Source organism: Caretta caretta, chromosome 2 (genome assembly GCF_965140235.1).
Source record: "Caretta caretta isolate rCarCar2 chromosome 2, rCarCar1.hap1, whole genome shotgun sequence".
In the NCBI taxonomy this organism is placed as follows: domain Eukaryota; kingdom Metazoa; phylum Chordata; order Testudines; family Cheloniidae; genus Caretta; species Caretta caretta.
Window position 1 is genome coordinate 140,511,457 of NC_134207.1, and position 22,113 is coordinate 140,533,569.

At 39.6% G+C, this 22,113-nt stretch overlaps 1 protein-coding gene across 10 annotated transcripts in view; it reads left to right on the plus strand.

The window, feature by feature from the left end:
* The window catches only part of CTNND2 (catenin delta 2), a 1,183,649-nt gene that overhangs the window by 780,031 nt on the left and 381,505 nt on the right, over nucleotides 1–22,113 (plus strand). For all 10 annotated transcript variants that reach the window (XM_048839596.2, XM_048839594.2, XM_048839597.2 and 7 more), the window contains one exon: nucleotides 2,067–2,319. In XM_048839596.2, coding sequence (XP_048695553.2) covers nucleotides 2,067–2,319 — 253 coding nt within the window. The remainder of the gene's footprint in view (nucleotides 1–2,066; nucleotides 2,320–22,113) is intronic.

A 22,113-nucleotide genomic window follows, 5' to 3' on the forward strand; every position in this document is an offset into this window, starting at 1 on the left:
TCCAGATTTCAATGAGAGATCAAAAGTTGAAAGCATTCCCCATGTCATAATTCCATCTCCTAAATATCAAGATCTTAATGCAGTTCATTGCTCTTTTTCTTTCATTTCTACTTGTTATTTTTACTACTTTTTCCTAACTTCTGCTTTTTTGAATAATTTTTTTTTTTCATGTGACACTCCATTTTGTTTCTCAGTTAATGTTACTTATTCCCTGCTATGAAAACGCTGCCACCTTTTCTGTATATTCTTAATGTAATACTGCTGAGTCCAGGAATTTTGGTTTGGTTTGTGAACAGAGTTTATCAGTATTCAGATATAGTTATTGCATTACAAGTGATCTCTCTTCGAAACAGAAGTTTATTCTTAATATATATCCTTTTATTGGTTATTCATTAAGGAAATATACAACATGAGATAAAAGACAATATCAAAGCAAGATTTTTCTTTATTGTATTTTCATATAGACTAACATAACTTGATAGTATTGTATTCTTATGTTTGTTAATCAACAGATTTTCAATATTATGACGTCATAACTGTTATAACATAAATTCTGTGATTCAACTCACTGTTCATATACATCAAAATGAAAAGTACAAAAAAAAGGGAAAACTAATAAAAGACAGAAAGATACTAAAAGACATACTCTGGATGGAAAAAGTGTCTTAACCTTGGCAAGTACTAGTGTTAGATGGATGCTATCATACAAGCACTATTAACTACTTTTTGAGTATTGCGTTTTTAATTTTTACATATACTGCAATATGAAACCCTTAAAGTTGTTTCATGGAACTTAATGAAGTATGCAAATGATTTGTAATTATGCATCTGAAATGTAAATGTGTGTATCAAAAGAAATGACAGGGAAAATTATTATGAGACCTGGAACTTGAGGATGCATGTTCACCTATAGACCTATGATTTTAACATAATCAAATGATCCTGAGCCTAGACCCATTGCCATTTATGGCAGAACTTCTGTTGCATTTGATAAGAGCAACACTGGGCCCATAATGAGCTCATTTACAGTGCATTTACTTTTTCTGCTGCTCAGAACTCTCTCATAAACAGGAGTGGCTTTTTATTTGTACTTGTTTCAGGGCCAGTAGGCCGTATAGGAACTAATCCTACAGTCCTTACAACAAGAATCTAGTTGACATCATCAGTACCGCAGAACGTGGGTCTAAAATTGCTGCTGCTAAGAACCCAGTACACATGGCATATTGAAGTGTGCTTTACTGTAGTGGTATAATAAAAAAGATAATGGACTCTGAAGCAGACTAACAAGATTTTTAAGGTGCAAAGTCACTGAGTCACTTTAAATCTGTTAGTTAAGATGCTCTGAACTGTTGATACAATAAATGTCATTAGTACATTTCATTACCCTTTTAGACAGGTAGAGACAAATGTGCATAGTGTAATTCTCTTTCAGAGTGAAGTAGCAGATAAGTGAGTCTTGTTTATAGTGATATCAAGAAAAATTGTTAATGCAAGCAGGGCTGTGTGTTGAATATTTTACAGGAACTGGGACCCCAAAAGTGTGATGACAAGTAATCCCTATATTTGTTTCATCTTTAATAGTCATCATTTTCAATCCAGACTTTAGATTCTACTCTCCTTTGGTGAGAGTTTGAACTGTGTAAAGACTGCAGAATCAGACCCTTAGAGCTGTTGAAATTTAGCTCAACTACTCCCATGCTCTTCTCATGACGCATACAAAACTTGCTTTGGAATTTTGCTGCTTGTATATTTTTTTAACTTCAGATTAACTCATTCTTGAATATGATGTAAGTAATTCAAAGCCCATCTCAAAGAAGTGTTTCTACCTAATCTCTGTGTAACCATTTTAAATATTGTTTAGTCTATGAGTAGCATGCTATTTAGCATTTTCACTTGACAGTTATTTACCTCACTGCTTTCAACTATGACAGTGTTGTTCTTTTTTTTCTCATTCTTTTCGAACCCCTGTTTATATGTGTGTATTTTTTTCCTCTGCCTAGACCTGGTTAACCATTTCTGTGAACAGGTCCTCAATTTTTTACTTTGTCCCTACTTTCCTGTCGTAGCCCCATCTTCCCCTGGTGTCGACTCCGTACCCTTACAGCGCACAGGCAGTCAGCACGGCACACAGAACGCAACATCGACCTTCCAGAGGGCCAGCTATGCTGCAGGCCCAGCCTCCAATTACGCAGACCCCTACCGACAGCTGCAGTATTGTCCTTCTGTTGAATCACCATACAGCAAATCTGGGCCAGCCATCCCACCTGAAGGGACCTTGGCTAGGTCACCTTCCATTGATAGCATTCAGAAAGATCCCAGGTGGGTGAAACCTTATTTTGTCTACCATTACATGTTGATAAAGAAGGGTTATAACTGCAGTCTACTTGTATTTCAACTATGGTTAAAAAATGAAACAAAAATTGTGATTTGTCCTACAAAAGATTCTTTGTTTGAATTAGAATTATCTGTTTTAATGCTTTTTTTAAATATGTTCTTGTGAGCTCTCCTTTAAAACAAGATGGTCTTCAGTGCATACATTTATCTACCCTTGCTAGGGCCTCCATGTGAAATACTATGAAAAGAAATTATCCTACGACTATGGCACCATGAGTCTTTGAATCTTAACTGTGATGGCTTAGGTTTTCCTTTGCTATTCAAGGAGAAATTTTGTGCTTCTGTAAATGTTTAATAATGTGCAAAGTGGCACCTGAGTGCAAGGCTATGAGAATAACAGTGATTGAGAGATAGAACATATTCAGGTCTATATTTCATCTGAAGATACTGTATCTAAGCTCTGCCAGTACATGACAGCAGAATGATTTGCAGTGTAATTTTCAATAAATGATTATTGCTGCCTTCTCTTCATAGAAAATATTAGCCTCTATGACACATATGCACTCCGTGGTTGTATACATATAAATATAAAATATAGTTATCATTGAGTTCTCTAGGTATACTGTAAATCAAAGAGTATGTGCTTGATGGCAGCATTCTAAGGGGTGAATTGTCTTCAGTTATGACAGTAACGGAGATGGAGGTATTAACAGCACCTCTTAATTTGATTGGTTGTTTTTGTCTGGTTTTGTGGTGCAAAGGATCAGTACTTTTATGGGCTTTTTATGATTCTTGTAAGTTAAATCGTTTTGAAGTTGAAATCAGACTCTTGAGAAGTTACATAATTAAGCTTTTATTCACAAATATTTGACTTCTTAAAATCTGTATTCATTTGTACAGGATTTTCTGTGGTAGATATTGTGATTTTGTTGCATGGTATTTAGCAACAGGAACACTCAGAAATGTGTCCCCAACAAGGTCATTAGGTTGGCGTTTGACCAACAAAATACATAAGATAAAATGGCAAGATTTTCCTTCTTTCGGCTATAGAAATGAACGGTTCATAGCCTTGACAGCCTGCACTCTGTACATGTTGACTATCTGTATAGTAACTGCCTCACTAGTCCAAGAGGCCAAGAACAGATTAATTGCGTAGCACATCAGGGACACTACTGCTTCTAGTACCAGCTCATTATGCTAGTGACCCACTTTTGATGTGGGTATAGCTGCTGTCTCCTTATCCTTAACTCTTGATGCTACACCATGTGTTTGAATGAGAAGAAGACAACAGGCCCTTGTATGTTTATAGGTTTGGCATTCACAGAAAAAATGTCATCACACTAACATAATTTACCCACCTAGAATGGCACTAAATACTGACATTTGTTCTATGGTATTGAATTCTTGACGGGGATACTAGAGAAGGACTTTTGCATGCTACAAAATTCTGCCTTGTAATAATACCTTGTTAATGCCTTACAAAAGATGTATAGGAACTTGAAATATAAGAGAAGAATGAGATTGATTGCAAAAAATATATTTAGGAAAAATATATTGAAATGAAGGAAAGCATGTGTACTATACTATAGTCGTGTTAGACATATGGTTTAAGAAGATGTAATCTTTGTGGAAAATATACCATTATCACTGTAGTGGTCAGCACCTGCATAGGTTATATGCTTAGCAAACGTCATAGAATATCAGGGTTGGAAGGGACCTCAGGAGGTCATCTAGTCCAAACCCCTGCTCAAAGCAGGACCAATCCCCAATTTTTGCCCTAGATCCCTAAATGGCCCCCTCAAGGATTGAACTCACAACCATGGGTTTAGCAGGCTAATGCTCAAACCACTGAGCTATCCCTCCGCCCCAAACTTGTCAAACTTGTTCCTTTTGTAAAATGATTTTGTTTACTTTCGCTTGGTGCTGTAGCCTTATTTTGTAGCCCGTTTTGTTTCTCTTCTCCTTCCAACCTAGTGCATGGAATTATATGAATACTAATTTCAATAAGAATATAGGAGATGGAATATTGACATCCACAGATGTAAATAGAACTTGGTAAGCTTTACACAGGAAGAAATTCGTTTATTTACCATTTTTCATTTCATGAATTAATCATAAACAGGCTGTGATTTTTACATTTTTTTTGTAACAGGGATTTATATTGTAGTTTTTACAAATGTATTTCATGCTGTAAATTACTAGTGAGCTACTGACTGCAGCTATTGCTTCAAGTATTTGTTATCTGCATATTCACAGATTGTGTTATTTGGTTGGTTACCTGAGTCACATGGTAGTGTTCTGAAAAGCAAATTAAGGGGTTGGGGGAGGAGGTACAAACACAGACAAAGCCAGTTGTATGGATTTTACTCAAACAAACGTTCGTAAATATTTTATTGTAGTAATTGCCCAGCTCTAGACCTAAATTATTTGTAAATAAAAATGAAAGGGTGTGACATAAAAATGAAAGGGTGTGACATCCTTGAGTAAAAGTGTTCTGGCTTCAAGTAGAAGTCAGTGTTATGAAAATTAGCTTGATACACCAAGAAATAGATTGTTACCCAATTTTTTTTTCAACTAGTCTGGCAAGAAGGAATCAAAGTGATTTGAAGTTGGGGAAAAACTCAGTTTCTCAAGTTGAAGTGATTAATTTAATCTGAAGGATGAAGTCCTGGTCTGTTTTACACAGATGTTGATAGAGACAGGGGTACAAGATTTTAGAATCATAGAAGATTAGGGTTGGAAGGGACTTCAGGAGGTCATCTAGTCCAACCCCCTGCTCAAAGCAGGACCAATCCCCAACTAAATCATCCTAGCTAGGGCTTTGTCAAGCCTGACCTTAAAAACCTCAAAGGAAGGAGATTCCACCACCTCCCTAGGTAACCCATTCCAGTGCTTCACCACCCTCCGAGTGAAAAAGTTTTTCCTAACATCAAGCCTAAACCTCCCGCACTGCAACTTGAGACCATTACTCCTTGTTCTGTCATCTGGTACCCTGAGAACAGTCTAGATCCATCCTCTTTGGAACCCCCTTTCAGGTAGTTGAAAGCAGCTATCAAATCCCCCCTCATTCTTCTCTTCTGCAGACTAAACAATCCCAGTTCCCTCAGCCTCTCCTCATAAGTCATATGCTCCAGTCCCCTAATCATTTTTGTTGCCCTCTGCTGGACTCTTTCCAATTTTTCCAAATCCTTCTTGTAGTGTGGGCCCAAAACTGGACACAGTACTCCAGATGAGGCCTCATCAATGCCAAATAGAGGGGAACAATCACGTCCCTTGATCTGCTGGCAATGGTCCTACTTATACAGCCCAAAATGCTGTTAGCCTTCTTGGCAACAAGGGCAACAAGATGAGGAGGAATGGTGTTGGACATCTCTCCCCATGCACCAGGAACTCTCACAGGAGCAGCAGATAATACAGACCCAGCACTCCCTTGAATTCGATGCACAGATCCTGTTTAAATTCCATGAGTAGCATCCTAGAATCTCAGGAATTATGGTTTGGGAATACTGATAGGCTCCTTGCCACTAATAGCAGCACTAGAACAGGACATGTAATTCTCTTTTAGCAGCAATGGTAAGGAGAACTGCTGAGCATATTGTGACCTGATCTGTAAGAGGTATATTCCCCTCCCTCCATGGGCAAAATGCCTTAGCAACCTGCCCCTGTTCGCCACATTACCAGAAACATAGTGACAAATTGGAGGGAGTTTAAAGAAGAGCAACAAAAATACCAGGAGAGTTGGACAGATTGATTTATGAGGAAAGATTAAAAGCTTGGCTAAAAGAATAATGAGGGCAGCGAGACAAAACACCCCAAATACTTGAAGGAACACTGAGAAAAGACAGAAATCATTTAACATAGTACTCAGAGGTATAATTAAGAGTAATGAATGAAATTACGAAACAAAATTTGGGCTGAATATCAAGAAAAGACTGCTGATGGTGAGCTGAGTTACCCTGTTGGAATTGACTTCACAGGGATATTGTTTGGGCTCTTTGAAGCTAGACTGAACAAACACCAGAAAATGTATTGTAGGGAGCAATCTTTGATTGCTCAAGGGATAAACTGGATGATCTAATAGGTCTTGGACTTCCATGACACTGTGATCTATTGCTGAGTTAAGAAAATTTGTGATCAACTGAGTTTCTGGTACTAAATCTGTGTGATCTGTCAGATGTGACAGTGGGTCACTAATGGACTAAACTGAAAGAAAAAAAAAGGAAACTGTAATATCTACATATTGTAAGCTTCTGATTGGTTTACGGCACATGCAGATACGTCAGTAGGCAAAATGGACAGAGGTGTGATTCTGATAAACAAACAGAATTTCTGAAATATAAAATAATTTCCTAAATGATTCCTATTCTATGCTGGTAGAATTTTCATCTGAAACTAAGAGGAAAAATTAGCTAGCACTGCTGTATTTGGGAATTTTTCCAATGTTTTCATTGTGTAGCTTGGATTACTATTACTTCAGCTTTGCATATGTGTTTCTGAGCCAACTTTTGCCAAATGAAATCTTAGCTCAACATCTGTTTGCCCCCTCCACAAACTGTCATAAAATACTATTTAGTCTTAATTAAGCTACAGGAGTCCGAGACAGAAAAAATACTAAAGTATTATTTAAAATAAATATATCTGCATTCATAATGACTTTTATGGCTACTGATTTCTTTTTTTATCTCATATATTGTAAAACATCAAGCCAGATTCTTAGCTGGTGTAAACTGGTACAGCTCTATAGAGCTAGTCGTATTTACACCAGCTGAGGTTCTGTCTCATCATGTTAGACATTTCTCTTAATAAACAACAACAAAAAACTTACGTTCTGCAGCTGCAAAAAAAATAGGAAGAACTGAATGAACAATGAAAAAATAGTTTACATAAAACAGATTCTTCATTATCTGAGAGTCTAGGGCATCCTTGCAAGGTTAGGGCTTGTCTATACTTGCTGCAGTGGTGCTGCTGTACCACTTAGTGAAGACGCTACCTAAGCTGACAGGAGAGCTTCTCCCAAGGGGCGGTAGCTGTGTCCACAAGAGAAACCCTGCCATCAACATAGCGCTGCCTACACCAGGGATTAAATCAGTATAACTGCGTCGCTCAGGGGTGTGGAAAATCCACACTCCTGAGCGACGTAATTATACCGACATAAGTTGGTAGTGTAGACTTTAGTTAAAGTCTAAGGAGGAAACTTCTAAACTAAGTATGGAGAAGTCCGCCGGGTTCAGGAACCAACATAGCATGTGTATAAACTCCTAGCCTCCTAAACGCTAATATTTCTGAGATATTTAATGTCAACTTCAGATGTTTCCATCCAATTTTACTTTGTAGTACCAAGACAAATAAAACTTTAGATAAATCTTTTTAATGAAACCACAGTAAACCACATTGAAATAGCATTAATAGTCCCATTTACAGGGGCACCATAAAGTTAATAATCATATATGAAGAATTGACTGGTCTGTATTGCTAATAACAACTTTCATTGTAAAATGGAATGCATTCTAAAAATCAAACTTAATTTTCAGCATATATGCTGTTTGTTTCATTTTTGCACTTTATAAAGTTTAGATGGTGAAACTAGACTGATTTGACTACAGTTATTTTCACTTCAAGCTGAAGACTGTTCTGTCATGTTTATTTTTTAAGTAATAACAAAAACAATTTTCACTGAAATGTGAAATAAAAATCACTTACTATGATTTATAAAAATTTTTCTTACAAAACCTAAATCTTTACACCTAAACTACCCACGAATGTCCTTAAATACACAAAAGCAAAGAAACTGCATCCTTTTTGTTAAAGTAAAAATGAACTTTGGTTAATGAATTATAGTATGTATAAGGATCTCATATACCTACACAGCATGGAGTTAGTAAGAGAGCATATCTGTTTAGAGAGCATTTCAGCTTTAATTGTAATTCTTTTTTTTTTGTAGGTTTTTGTAAGAGATTTTTAATTTTGTCTGAATAAAAAGTAAAACCCCATAATAGCGATGATCATTACTCGCATAGCATAATACTCCATGTCAACTGTTACACTAATGAGTCGTACGTGAACCTTGCTAGTTCACGTGCACAGTGGTGAGATCCACAGGGAATGACTGAATTTTGCAAATTAGCTAACAAATGAATAAACACAGCTCCTTGTGTTGATTGGCTGAGTGCATATTAGCAAGTTCTGCTGTAACAATGGTCTTGCTCACTTATGGCTTCCCTATCTATAATGTCATTGATGGGCAGAATATCAGTTTATTTCTTCCTTTGTTTTGTGACATTGCTTAACTATTGAACATCATAGGCATTTATATGAAGGGGCTGGCAGAACAATATAGTAACAGCAACAGTCATGTTGAAAAACAGTTCAGCAATGCAATCAAAACTAACTTCAGCTAGAATAAAATGTAATATCCCATAGATATAATGTCCCATAGATATATTATCCATGTCCATGTCACAGTGAATGATATTGTTATGAGTTTTTATAGTATGCTGTTTTTAATAAATATGTTTCAAAGAGCACCTTTAAACTGTTTATACAAAATACATTGGAAATCCAATGAACACGCACAAAAATGATGTGTTTACCAAAAATGCTGTACTTTCTAGAATACTCATGGAGTGATAATCCAAAAGACCCCATTTTATGACTTTTTAATTTTTTTCCCCAGCACTTACTGGTGAAAAATGTGACAACTAAAATAGATAATTTAAAAATGTAAATAGCATTAAAAATACAAATAACTGGTAGTAGCACATTACTTTTTTTAACTATCCAGGTACAAATCAAAACGTTACTGATTGTGCCAGCTATTGCATAATTTAAATTTTATATCCTGAGGCATTCCTGCTGTGTTTTTACTTTCAAAGTCAAAGTTCTGATTGATTACCTCTGTTGGGGTTAATTTCCCACCACACAGAGAATGAAAGCACTGACTCACTACTTTCAAAGTTCTTAAATCATAAGCCTCATTGTACAAAGGAGAAGTAGGCTGAAGCAAAGCATCCTGTGTCCACTATGAACCATCAAAACCCATTTTGCATCACTTTCTACAAAGAGCTGTGGTATATTTTCAAGCCTAGTTTTGTAAAGCTTTTATTTCCCTGTAGTAAAAAGAATCTCATTACGATAAGTGGCAATTAGCATATATGCTTCAATAAAAGTGCAATAAAAGTATAAGACATTGGCTCTTTAAGATAAACTAAAATGTTTCTGCAGGAGTCCTTACAGTGTATTCATTTGGTTTGTTTTAGGGATTATCATAATATTAACAGAATTGCTTTACTATAAATCTTAATAATAGTGAAAGGTGGTATTACAGTGTTATGAGAGAGGCCAATAAGAATATAATCCTCAGTCTGTGTATGTTTGTGCAAAGAAAATTACTCTGTATGTTTGTGTGTACATTTTTATTTTTTAAAATGTATAAGGCAGTGTGATATACTGGTGATAGACAGAAATCCGAAGCAGGCACTATCCCAGGAATAAGGAAAGGAGTACTTGTGGCACCTTAGAGACTGTGAGCTGTAGCTCACGAAAGCTCATGCTCAAATAAATTGATTAGTCTCTAAGGTGCCACAAGTACTCCTTTTCTTTTTGCAAATACAGACTAACACCGCTGTTTCTCTGAAACCTATCCCAGGAATAGTTATTTGGTGATTTCCTTTTCCCAATTAACACTCAGCATTGCAAGGATGTCGATTTGTAATTTTTTCCCCAGTGTTCCTTTCCCAACACATTAAACTGGCAGAATCAAGTAGCTGTAGCCCTAAAGTGATAATTTTGCAATTGACAGTGCTAGCTGTATCTTTCTCTCTTCCAACAGGATATCTATTGCTTTCTTTATCCTTTCTTATTGCTGAGGAGATGGCATATCCTCACAGGCATTTATCAGTAGTCATCTAAGTGCAGAACAATGAACCAATATGAAATATTAAAATCAAAGGGATGATCCAAGCATGCACACAATTCAAGACAATTGGTATGGACTCAGGGCAAGCCTCAGGTGCTCACACAAACCATCCCTCCAAATGAAAGGGATGAGTTCTCATTTTGCATATAAAATAGCCACGAGAAAGGGTAACAAACATAAAACTAACAGAGAAGGCGGGGGAGGGGGGCAAACATAGCTAAAGATTAAGACTGCTGATATAAATAGGACTTATATTCTGCCCTAAAAACTGAAAACATGGGATCCCAGCAACCTGCTTGAAGAGAGTGCTTCAGAACCAACAACTCCTGACCAAGAATGTCTAGCTTCCAGCTTGGCCAAGGTTACAGGAGAGCATCCCTTCCCAGGCCTGTAACTCATGGACAAAGACTTAGGGAGAGAAGGGGGTTATTGCCCAAGTTTCTGGGTTCTAGATTATGAAAACCAGCTTTATAGAACACCAAGACTATGAATTGTGCCTTTTTGTATACTGGCAACTGGTGTAGACTGAAGAGAGTGGTTGTAAGTGACCTGAAAGGGTTAGGGTCTGGGGAGGAAATGGGGTGACATGTGTCTGACTCAGGTCACCGTATGATAAATGTGGTTCACTGATCAACAGATTTCTATGTTCAATCTTTATTATTCACTACATAGGCTGACACACACTGTTTATCAAATGCATTTCACTGTGTGCTACAGAAAAACCTGCAGTGCACTCAAAGAAAGAGAAAAGTTTGTCTTTTGGAGCTCATGTCATACTCTCAGTCTTTTCATTATGACTGGAATTGTTCTACTGATGTATGTGAGCCCTTTGTTAGATCCATCACCCAATTTTATTGCCATCCCACCTTTCAAAGTACTCTAAATCCCATCAGTACACCAACTCATGATATTGAAATGGTTGGACATTGTAATTTCCTTATATTATAGTGGCATGGACATTGTCGGTCCATTGGGCTTGACTAGTGAGTCTGCAGTACTTAAAGCTTCCAAACTTTATCTATCTATCTGTCTAGTGTCCTTTTCTCTTAGTGGCATATTTACTTAGTCTATAGTATATAATTTTTAGGTAGATAATGTCCCATCTTATTAATATCTTGCTGTTCAATGTGAATGTTTTATTTTACAGCTTGTTAAAGGCATAGTGTTCTTATTTCTCTCCTTTTTTCCAGAGGTGGGAGAAAGCACAAGGCCAAGCATAGTCTTATTACCAGCGCAGGACAGCAGAAGGGTGGTCGTGATGCAGGTAGTAGAAGTGAGCCCAGAGAATTTATATCTGAATACCTCGGCAGGCTGGAATGGCTGTGCTGGGAGAAGTGCTGACTTACAACCTTTGAACTGGTGCAACAAGGGATGTTTCCCTGCATTTCACTCAGACCTCTGAAGCTACTGTGCCTTTTACCAGCATAATACTTCTAGGCACCTGCACTTGAATAGTGCACTTCATCCGCCTCTCTCATCTTGCCCAGCTCATCTTAGGTTTGTGTCAGCCATAATGGAGCTCTTAATGGTTAATAGGCCATAATATGATTTTGTCTGTGTTTGCCACACATGTCCCTCAATATCCTGTGGATCATCTGCACACTTTAACAGGTGCAAACTCTGCATGATGCCTTTCTCTGATGAAAAATACAATTCTAACATTTTGCAATTTTTTTCAAGTAAATAATATATATTTTAAAAAATATGAGCAAATATTTAAAATATTTAAAAAATATGTACATGAGAGAACAGCTTAGCTTCAGAGTGTATTTCTCTAATGTACTGGCAAAATTAACGGCCCTTAAAAAATCTCTGTCTTATCTCTCTGCCTTAATTTTCTCATCTGCAAAATGGGGATAATAGTAGTTACCTTCCTCACAGGGGTGCGGTGAGAATTAGTTATTTTATAAAGTGCTTTGAAGATGCAAAGCCATGTTTTTCTCTTACTTACGCCCTAGGCCACCTCCACTGACAGTATGGCAAGGGGTGCTGGTGGGTCCAGGACATTTCTTCAGTTAGATCTTATTCTGAGGAAACGAAGGGGAAAGTCATGTCAGAATCTTGCTAGTCAGTTATTTAAAATAGACAATGCACCTCCTTGTCTGACAAATGTTGGGTGCTGCTCTCAACTTTCTCCATGTATTTTCAGATAAGTCTGTTTTTTGTGCTCTTAGAGGTAATCCAGGGTCCAGTCAGATCCCTATCTATGCTTTTATGCAAACCAGAAGAAAAGGTGTATATAAATGTTGTGTGTTCCTAAATCTGAAGATGTAAGTGTTATTGTATTTCTCTTCCATAAGCAGAGAGAGAAACAAAAGGCAGCCAGTTTTGCTGCAGTGACACAAACTCCCCATTTTCTTGCTGTAGACTGTGTTTGGCAAGACTAAATGAAGTACTGCTCAAGTAACTGGGCAGAGAGGCTATAAGAAAGCGCTTTAATTTACAAACAGTTGAAAATGGAGCAGGGGAAATATGAAGAAAAAAGATCGTTTGACAGTTTATTTTAATTCTTTTCATTGATTTATCTCACAGCTTTAGAGTTGACTTAAACTGTGACTGTGTGGACACAGCAGGTGTCACTTCATATGGCCTGCATAGGATGGGAATGGGCCAATCTCTGTAGGTTTACTTTGGAGGTTCATGTGCTACATAAATCTAAAACTGCAAGAAGTCCCACCTCCTTCTCTAGAGCAGTGTTTTTCAAAGTTTGGGTCGAGTAAGGTACTGGCATATAAGGTACTGGGTTCCCTTGCTCAGCACCCAGCATCTCCGGTCAGCACTGCCAACGGGGATGTTAAAAGTCCCTACCTGATCCGACACCGCACTGTGCCCCAGAAGCAGCCAGCAGTGGGTCTGGCTTCTAGGCAGGGGGGCCACAGGGCTCTGCGTGTTGCCTCTCCCTCAATCACTGGCTCCGCGCTCCAAGCTGGGGGGGGCAGTGTCTGCAGGTGAGAGCTGCTTGGAGCCGCTTGTGCACCTAGGAGCCAGACCTCCTGCTGGCTGCTTCCGGGGCGCAGCGCAGTCCATGGTGCCAGGACAGGAGGGAAGCCTGCCTCTGCACCCTGGCTGTGCCGCTGACAGGGAGCCGCTGGAGGTAATTCCGCACCCCAACCCTGCGCCCCAATCCCCTGCCCCAGCCCTGAGCCCCCCCAACCCAGAACCTCTTCCTGCACCCCAAACCGCTCATCCCCAGCCCAGAGCCTGCACACCCCCAGCCCAGAGCCCTGACCCCTTCCCATATCCCAACCCCCTGTCCCAGTCCTGAGCCCCTCCCACACCCCAGACCCCTCATCCCCAGCTCCGTTGTGTCGCGAGCGTGAACAATTTTCTTCAACTGGGTTCCCAGAAAAAAAGTTTGAAAACGACTGCTCTAGAGCACTACCTGCCTACTCTCAGAGATGTCCCTTTCTTCAGGCCCTTCACCTCCTTAGATCTCTTTAGGGAATATCAAGGATGTTTTGATGCATCTCTCTGGGTAACCACTGATCTCCACCTATGGTCATCAGAGCGCACCAAGAGGCTCCCCTCCCGCACAGGTTTTCAGCCTGCTTCCTGTTAATGGAAATTGCCTCTTTGATTTCATTCAGGATTCAGGATTGGGGCAAGGAGATGTGAGGCCTACCCCAACTGGGTATCGGTAGTCCCACTCCCAGTGCCAGCAGCTCATCCAATGAACTAGGGTCAGAGACACCTCATAATACTTAGCTTTGTAGCTAGAGGTTCCTTAGCAACCAAGCATCTAGTAGTGATTGTTGCTATGGTTCCCCCAAGAGTTTCTACAATTATTATGAGATGTTTCTGTCCTTTTACTTAGTTTTAAGCCACCTCAACAAGAGTGCTTTTCCTTCTAATGGATTGGGGGTTGCAGTTCTCTTTACCAGGCACCCACTAAGGATGCTCCTCAAAGGGAGCGGACTGACAGAGATCCTGGGAAAGAATGGAAGGGGTGTCTTGGCCCAAGGAAGGGAGGGGACGAGGCCATTGCCCCCGTGAAGCCATCTAAGGTAAAGATATGGAGAGATGGATCTATGCAGACAGTAGTAGCTTTGCAATCACTCATGAGTAAGGCTGTGATTTAGTCATGGAGGTCATGGCAATCACGGATTCTGTGACTTTACCGGACCTCCATGACTTCTTCAGCTTCAGCTGTCAGCAGCTGAAGCCATGGCTGGGGCTGCAGCTGAGGCTATGCTCCCCACATAGCTCCATGGTGGGGGCCGTAGCCAGGGCCGTGCACACAGCTTGCTGTGGGGGCCATCTCCAAGGCTATGTGCCCCTGCCCCACGGTGGGAGCTGCAGCTGGGGCTGTGCACCTCTGCCGTGGCTTGTATGGTTACTTTTAGTAAAAGTCACAGGCTCCATGAATTTTTGTCTGTTCCCCGTGACATGTCTCTGAGTTTTACTAAAAGTAACCGTGACAAAATCTTAGCCTTACTCATGAGCCAAGCCTGAAATTTATGGATGAAAACGATACCACTGGTTTGGGGTGCCTATTGGATTAATTTCATAACAGCATTTAAGCAAGAAAACTTTTAAAATTTTATTTGGAAAAAAGTGTGTGTCGTAAACCGGAGATTGTGTGGTATGGTGTCACAGGATGGCTTGCCTGTGGGCTGGAGATCCTGGGCCTAAGCCAGCCCTGATTACAAGATGAGCCCACTTGAGAGGAATCAGGTGAGTCCAACATAAAAGACAGCAGGAAGCTGCGGGGTCGGGTGTGGCAGAGAGGGGGGCACAGACTGCCTGAGGCAGGAAGCTTGGCAGCAAGCTGGCAAAGCTCAGGAACCAGGAGACTAGGTGGAGTGGGGGCGGGTGGAAGGAGTAGCTACAAGGAGCAATTTTGGTTCCTGCAGAGCCCAAGCCAGGCAAAGGCTGTGAGTGGGAGTTAAAGAAGGGAAGATGAGCTAAACAGCTCTGTTTATTTTGGACTTTCGAGTTCTGCTTTTGTTTTTCTTTTTGTTAACTGTTGCCAGACTGGGGAGCACTAGTAAAGAGTGAATTAAAGGATTTGAGTTTAGAAGGTCACCGGAGACTGAGTGAGTTCTTAGAGGGGCCTGGATAAAGTGGAAATAGAGACAAGTCAGCCATGGAGGGAACCCTAGCCACAAGGGGGCACTCTGGAGACAGTAAATGGCAACCAAGCTACATATGGTGTAAATGTTTTTGTTTGTTTGTTTGTTTTTTACTCAGTTATCCAGCTCATTTCTGGTAACGCCTTTATATCACACTATACCATCCTATATTTTGTTCCTGTGAGACATTTCAAAGAAAAGAGACTTGAGGGGTTTATTATCATTTTCATTACTACTGTTATTTCTCTCTGTCCACCTATAAATCCTGGTTTCCTTAATTAACCTGGGTCACAATCTCAAATTTGAGAGTCTAAATTATTCAGTTCCCTAAATATGGGAGCCCACATTTGAAAATGTGCCTCTGAATCAGACTGGCGAAAGCACATCAATTGTGTACGTAAGCCACAAAGTAAGGGGAAAATGACTCTTGAAACAAATATTAAAATTGATTTTCTATACGTTAGAATCATGTGATTTTGAAGTTTGGCATATCGTGAGCTGCCTGGGTTGCATATGAATGTTTGTCTCACAGTCAACTTGGAAGACACTGGACCACAAAACTGCTGTTTGTCCAGAATTAGCTACAGCAAGATCTGGACCTTGGACCACTGTAATTTCTCAGCTCATGATATTACCTGATCCAAATCGCCATATGTCAAAGAAGAAAATGGTTTTGTGTGCTGCAGATTGTTTTTATTTAAAAACAACAGGTGTGATAAAGCCCCCAAACAAGATTTTAATCGTGGAAGTAATCCCATATCAGAAGAGGATTTATATTCAACCTAGACTGTGAGCTTTTATGGGGCAGGTACTGTTTTTTTTACTACATACCTTACTCCTTGATTGGTACCCCTACGTACTACTGCAGAAATAATATGAATAAAAACTTTTCCAGATCCTTATCAGGTACTGCTGAAATCGCGTGAGAACATGCATTTTCATGGACTTTTAGATAGTTGTGGTAACAGTAAATAAACTAAATAAATACAAAGCTACGAATATTACTGTGTTTGTCAAATTAGTTTTCTGAATATGTGCAAATATGTAACATGTTCAGAATTACATTGTTGTGATGACCATTCATCTCTAATAGATGAGCTGGCTGGATGATGTCATTTGACTGATCTTTTCAATGGAAGTAAAACTAAATTGTTTTTTTCTTGCCACCAAATTATTCCTATTTGAAGTGTTTAAACTTTATGAGGCTAAGAGGTTGTCTTTCTGGATTGCTTTTATAATTTTGAGTAGCTTCATAATCTGATCATCTTCAAACCCACTTTCCACCCTCTCTTTCTATATTATTTTAAATAAAGTAATTTCCAGAGGTAGGCAAAACTAAAATTAGAGCACTGTTAAGCTTGACAGTCACTCTCTCTCTAATTTGGGAAATTAGAAAAGTAAAGGAAGATCACCACTTTCATTTAACAAGGTTAAACAAAAGTTTTTATCACATTTCTTTTTGAAGAGAGCTTGGGAAATGTAAACAAGTATAAACTGATGCCAACCAACTTCCAGGCTTGAAAGCAGTTTACAGTAGAGCTTTGTTTCTGCAGTAGAAAGTTGGGGAGGAGGGAGGAAATTGGTTATATGGGAAGAGAGAAAGACACAATTAGCAGGCCTATTCAAAAATCTTTCAGCCAGATTTTGGAGTATGAAAAAGCAGATAAAAAGATAGACTTTCTATATTCAGTGTGACACTGGTCCATGGCTATAAACAAATGTAATAAATAAAAATTGAATACAAACAAAATAAATGTGCTATGAATATCATTGTATAAATATACACATGAATACCAAATTAAAACAATGTTGAACTGTAACGTAACTGCAGTCTTCCTCTCATAGTCTCTTATCTGACTTCCCTTTTCCTTCAGGAAAACATTTAGGATGGGCATCTAGGGAGCTGGCATGCAACTTAAGTAACATAATCTGGCAACACCCCTTTAAACTGCCCAGATACATACAGGGTGAAAGTAACTTAATGGATTTACTGGTGTGCAGGGCAGCCGGGGTCCTGGGCAAGGTGGGGGGGGGGTGGCTCTAGGCCCCCGGAAGGGGCAGGGCCATGGGCGGAAGGGGTGGGGCTGGGGCCAGACTCCTCCACCCAGCCCTTCAGTGATGCCCAGCCCATGCCACCCGGGGCTCCAGTGGTGATTTGAAGGGCCCGGGGCTCTGGCTGCTGGCATGGTTGCGGCAGCAACGGCTGGGAGCCCCTGGCCCTTTAAATTGCCACCGGAGCCCTGGGGTAGCGGTTGCGGCCGGGAAGTCCTGGGGCTTTGGCGGTGATTTATACCTCTGGATACATTGCTCTTTACCCACATTTTTTACTCACGCTGGCAGATCTTTTGTTACAACACTTTCAGGACCATGGACAAAATTCTTCATTTATAAAAGTGCTAATTTTTAATAGGTGTTTTTTTCACCTATCGCATAATGATTTGTTTATAAACGGTATTAGTGTTGTTACATTTTACAAGTCACAGGGTATGCCACCTAATTTCTGTCTCAGCTCTTTATACTGTACATCATTCATTCAAAGGGACAAATTCTGCTCTATGCTACATCTGTGCAACAACACTGACTTCACTGGAGTTACACAGGTTACTCCTGGGGTAATGCTGTGCCAAAAAATAAAAAATTCTGCAACAAATAATTATTCTGCACACAATATTTTAAAATTCTGCAAAATTCTGCATATTTTATTTGTCAAAATAATACAGTATAATCACACCAGTTTTGATTATTTTTGGTCATTTATTTCAAAATACTTGTCAGCAAGTATGTCTGTAACAATACAGACAAAAAAGATTCAGGAAATGTTTTTTGACAACTAGATTCCTTACTAGGCATATTAATACAAAACTCTGAGTAAAAATTCATTTGAACTACAATACAGAACTGTATTTCTCGCACCCCTCAGAAGCACTGCAAAGTCTTGGGGGAATCAGAAATAACAGAGGAGCTGAGGGAGAAGGAAATAAATTCTTGGGAAGGAGTCTGGATGTGAACTTGGACAGTTGTTGGGTGTGGGTGGTAAAAGTATGGGATGGTTTTGGGCGGGGGGCGGGATTGTTAGGGAGCTTCCCCTATGTAGACCATGGCTGACCCCTAACCTTTCTCATTCAGTCAGGCACATCTGCCCCTGTCCCCATGTGTTCGTGCACCCACATGTGTCCTTGCATCCCCTGTCCACATCTGTCCCTCCACCCTCACTCAGACACCCACTCCCCCATCACCATGTGGTCTTACACCCCTCCCAGCCATTCCCCTGTCCCTGTGTGTCCCTTTACCCACGTGTATCTGTGCCCCCACCCAGACACTCCCCTGTCCCTATGTATCCCTGTAACCCCTCTCCCATCAGCATGTGGCCCTGCACCTCCCTCCCCCTGTGGCCCTGAGCCTCCACTTCCATTCAGCCAGTCTGTCCTCCCCCACTAGCCCTTATGAGCTCCTATCTGACCCCCACAACAGCCCCATGCTGTCTGTCTCCCCATAGCCCCTGTTACCTGACAGGTTCTGTGAAGAAGGCAGGCTCTTTTTCTTCCCTCGCTGGACAGGAGCTGCTGCTGTGTTCTATCGCCACAGTGCCTTCTAGTGGGCAACAGGCATAACTGCAACAACATTTTGGTGGAAGCTTTTTTCTGCACAAAAAAATTAAAATATGCTCAGCTCATTAATTATGCACACACACAGTAGCGCAGAATTCCCCCGGGAGTAACAGGTGTAGTGAAATTGCAGGATTTATTGCCTGAGTTGTAGAATATGAATTATGGATGTTAAGTCGTATCTAAGGTGTTAGATAACACATTTCTATAAAACAAATATCTGCTTCCACTAATCTGTTTAAACCAATGCATCTCTTTCCTTGTGTTAATATTCACATACTTTTAACCAGTATTCAGTAGTTAATGTCCCATCTTTTTCCCCTTGCCATGTACCTTTATCTTCATTTCCACTGTCATCAGAGGTGTGTGAGGACCCCGTGTTACACTCTCCCCACTGTTCAGAGGCTGTACCAGATGTACAGTATAATTTAAGGTCAGTTCCATTTGCTCCAGTGCTGTTTTAGCAGTATGAAGAGTGGCCTTGGGAAGATCCAAAATTTAGGTATGATTATGTGCATTTGTCATGCTTTATTATTGTAATCCAATAGCTAGACAAAATAATAATAATAATAAAGTAAACTGGTACAGGGGTTGTTGTCTGAACCTCCATCTAAATACTTATTTGGTTCCCATCGCCATAGTATCTAAGCCCCTCCAAAGATTAATGTATTTAGTCTTACAACAGCTCTGTGCATTAGGGAAGTATTATCCCCATTTTACAACTGTTTGAGAACGTATTAGAGTTTGATTTAAGGATATTTACTTGGTATGTTGTGACATGTGATGTTGACAATTTTGTTTTAATGATTTTTGATTCTCAACATCTATTGTCATTAAACAACTGTCTGACCCCCACGCCATAATTTCTTACAACTCTAAAAAATTTAAATCAATAATAATAAAAAAAAATTTAAAACCAATACTCGTGTGCAATTGTGAAAATTTAAATCAATATATTTTTTTAAATTCTTAAAATTAACTTTGATCTTGTTTGTTAAAATAATATAAAAATTGAATTCTGCCAAGCCTACCTACATGTACATGATAACATCTACAACAAATCAAATATTTCACATCCAAGTGTATAAAAGTAAAAACTTCTTTTGTTCTTCTGAAATGTGATGCCATATTTATGGAGGCATTGGTTGTTGCTCCATAGCTAAGATTGTGTTCTGAAAAGGGCTTACTGTATAGCGTAAATTTGGTTTTCTCTACAAGTAGATGGCCTCTGAGTGAAAAATATCAGAGTTAACTTTTATACCCTTTGAATTTTCTGTGCAGTGTTTGTTTTATTTCTTTTATAGAATTTTAATAGGAAGCATTTGAAATTTGTTAGTGGCAAGCTGACATTTGTGTTGTTGTCTAGTATTGTTTAAAAACCGGTGCACAGAGGATTCTTCAGTAGGTCTGGTATGCTGGATAGTTTTGAAAAGATTTTGTAGGAGTAAGGGAGGGTCACTTTTTGCCTTTATTCATCATAATTGAAAAAGGAAAGCACCATGGGTAGCCAACACACAAAAACTCCATTGCATAAAATCATAGGTAATACACATTAAAATTTCACCTTTGTAGATGTAGACTCTTCTCTACAGAGCACAATATTCTTTGTTGTATGCCTAAAATATTCCCCATTGAATAAAACTGTCTTCCATCAATAGCTATGTTTTTCAATGACATTTTAGCCTACAACTAAGAAGGTTTTATGTGCTGTGCGGAAAGAGACAGTTGGGCACTTCTGTGGCACATCTCCAGGAATATCTGTCACTTTTCTATCTCCCCCCTTTACAATTTTTTTTTTAAAAAAGGAAAATTAATATACAAAAAACTTCATTGTGAAACAGTTAAAGTTGGTGTACATATAACATACCAGACGAAAAGACACAAAAGCAAGGAAATGAAAAGTTAATCCACCTTACAGTAGATGTTCTCTACTCTTCCACTCACTGGCACGCACATAACCATTTCCACAACTACATTATGCAACAGACCATGCACTTTAAGAGTAACTCTGCCCTCAGAAGAATGCAGCCTCTCTCCTACATCACACTGTTTCTCCCAGCAGTCTTCGCTACTACAAAAAAACATCCACAAACTAATAGTATTGAGAGGGAGTAATTTGGTAGATGGAGGCCATGCAGAATGGAAGGTTGAAGGGTGAGAGGTAAAGTCGTAGTGCATGGTCTGTGGTGTAATTTAAACTGTTTTTTTAACAAAGGTTTTGTGTATTAATATATACTGAATATCTGGTAACCAATTGTAAAGGGAAAGGGTTTAGTGAAATAAAGAGAATAACTAACTAAAAAATGGCACTCTGAATAGAACAGAAACCCATTCACAGCAGGACACCGGGAGATAAAATTCACGGCTGGCACAAGCAGGCACCAATCCATCGACTTCAGTGGAATTGTGCCCACTTGCACTGGTGATGAAATAGACTCCACATAACCAAAATAAGGTGTGTAACTTTTCAGACTTGGTGATGATAGCACTCAGCTGTTGACCGAAAAATAGACATAATTAATTAAACTCAGAGCAGGAATAGTTTTAAACATAGTTAAGAGGTCATATAAGTTATTCACGAAAGTTGTTTGTCAAATTTTGGGTGTGATAAGGTGGCTTTGTACCTGTTCAATTATGCTATATAGGCACAACCATGCTCTGTGGGCAGTGTGGAGTGGGCCCTTCCTTAGGGGGAGCTGAAGGAGCTATTCTTCCCTGGTGTTTATGGCGAGTATGAGCTCTGCTACATCCCTTCTACAGTTGCAGCATACTTCCCCATATGTCATCATGCACCTCAGCTGGCTGGTGAACACAAGGAGAAGTCGGGGGATGGCACTGCATCCTTCCCACCTTCGTTAGGTTGGCTTGCAGTACAGGGGGTTACCAGATGGAGCAATCCTTGCGCTTTGGACACTGTAGGAACTGCGGTCATATATTGCTGTTTCACATGGCTCGAAGGGTAGGAGTGTGGTTTCCTGTGCCTGTACTCTTTTGATCTCACTGAACGTGCAGGCACAGTCAAGGCTACAATAAGTAATGTGTCCTAGGAGTGCAAAAGTTGATTTTTATACTTCATTCTACCACTGAAGCAACTCCTTCAGTTTTCCTTTCCATTTACTTAACAGCTTGTTTATTCAGTTGGTGAGCCAGCCAGGTGGACGCACTCCTGTGAAGGGGTCTGTTTGCC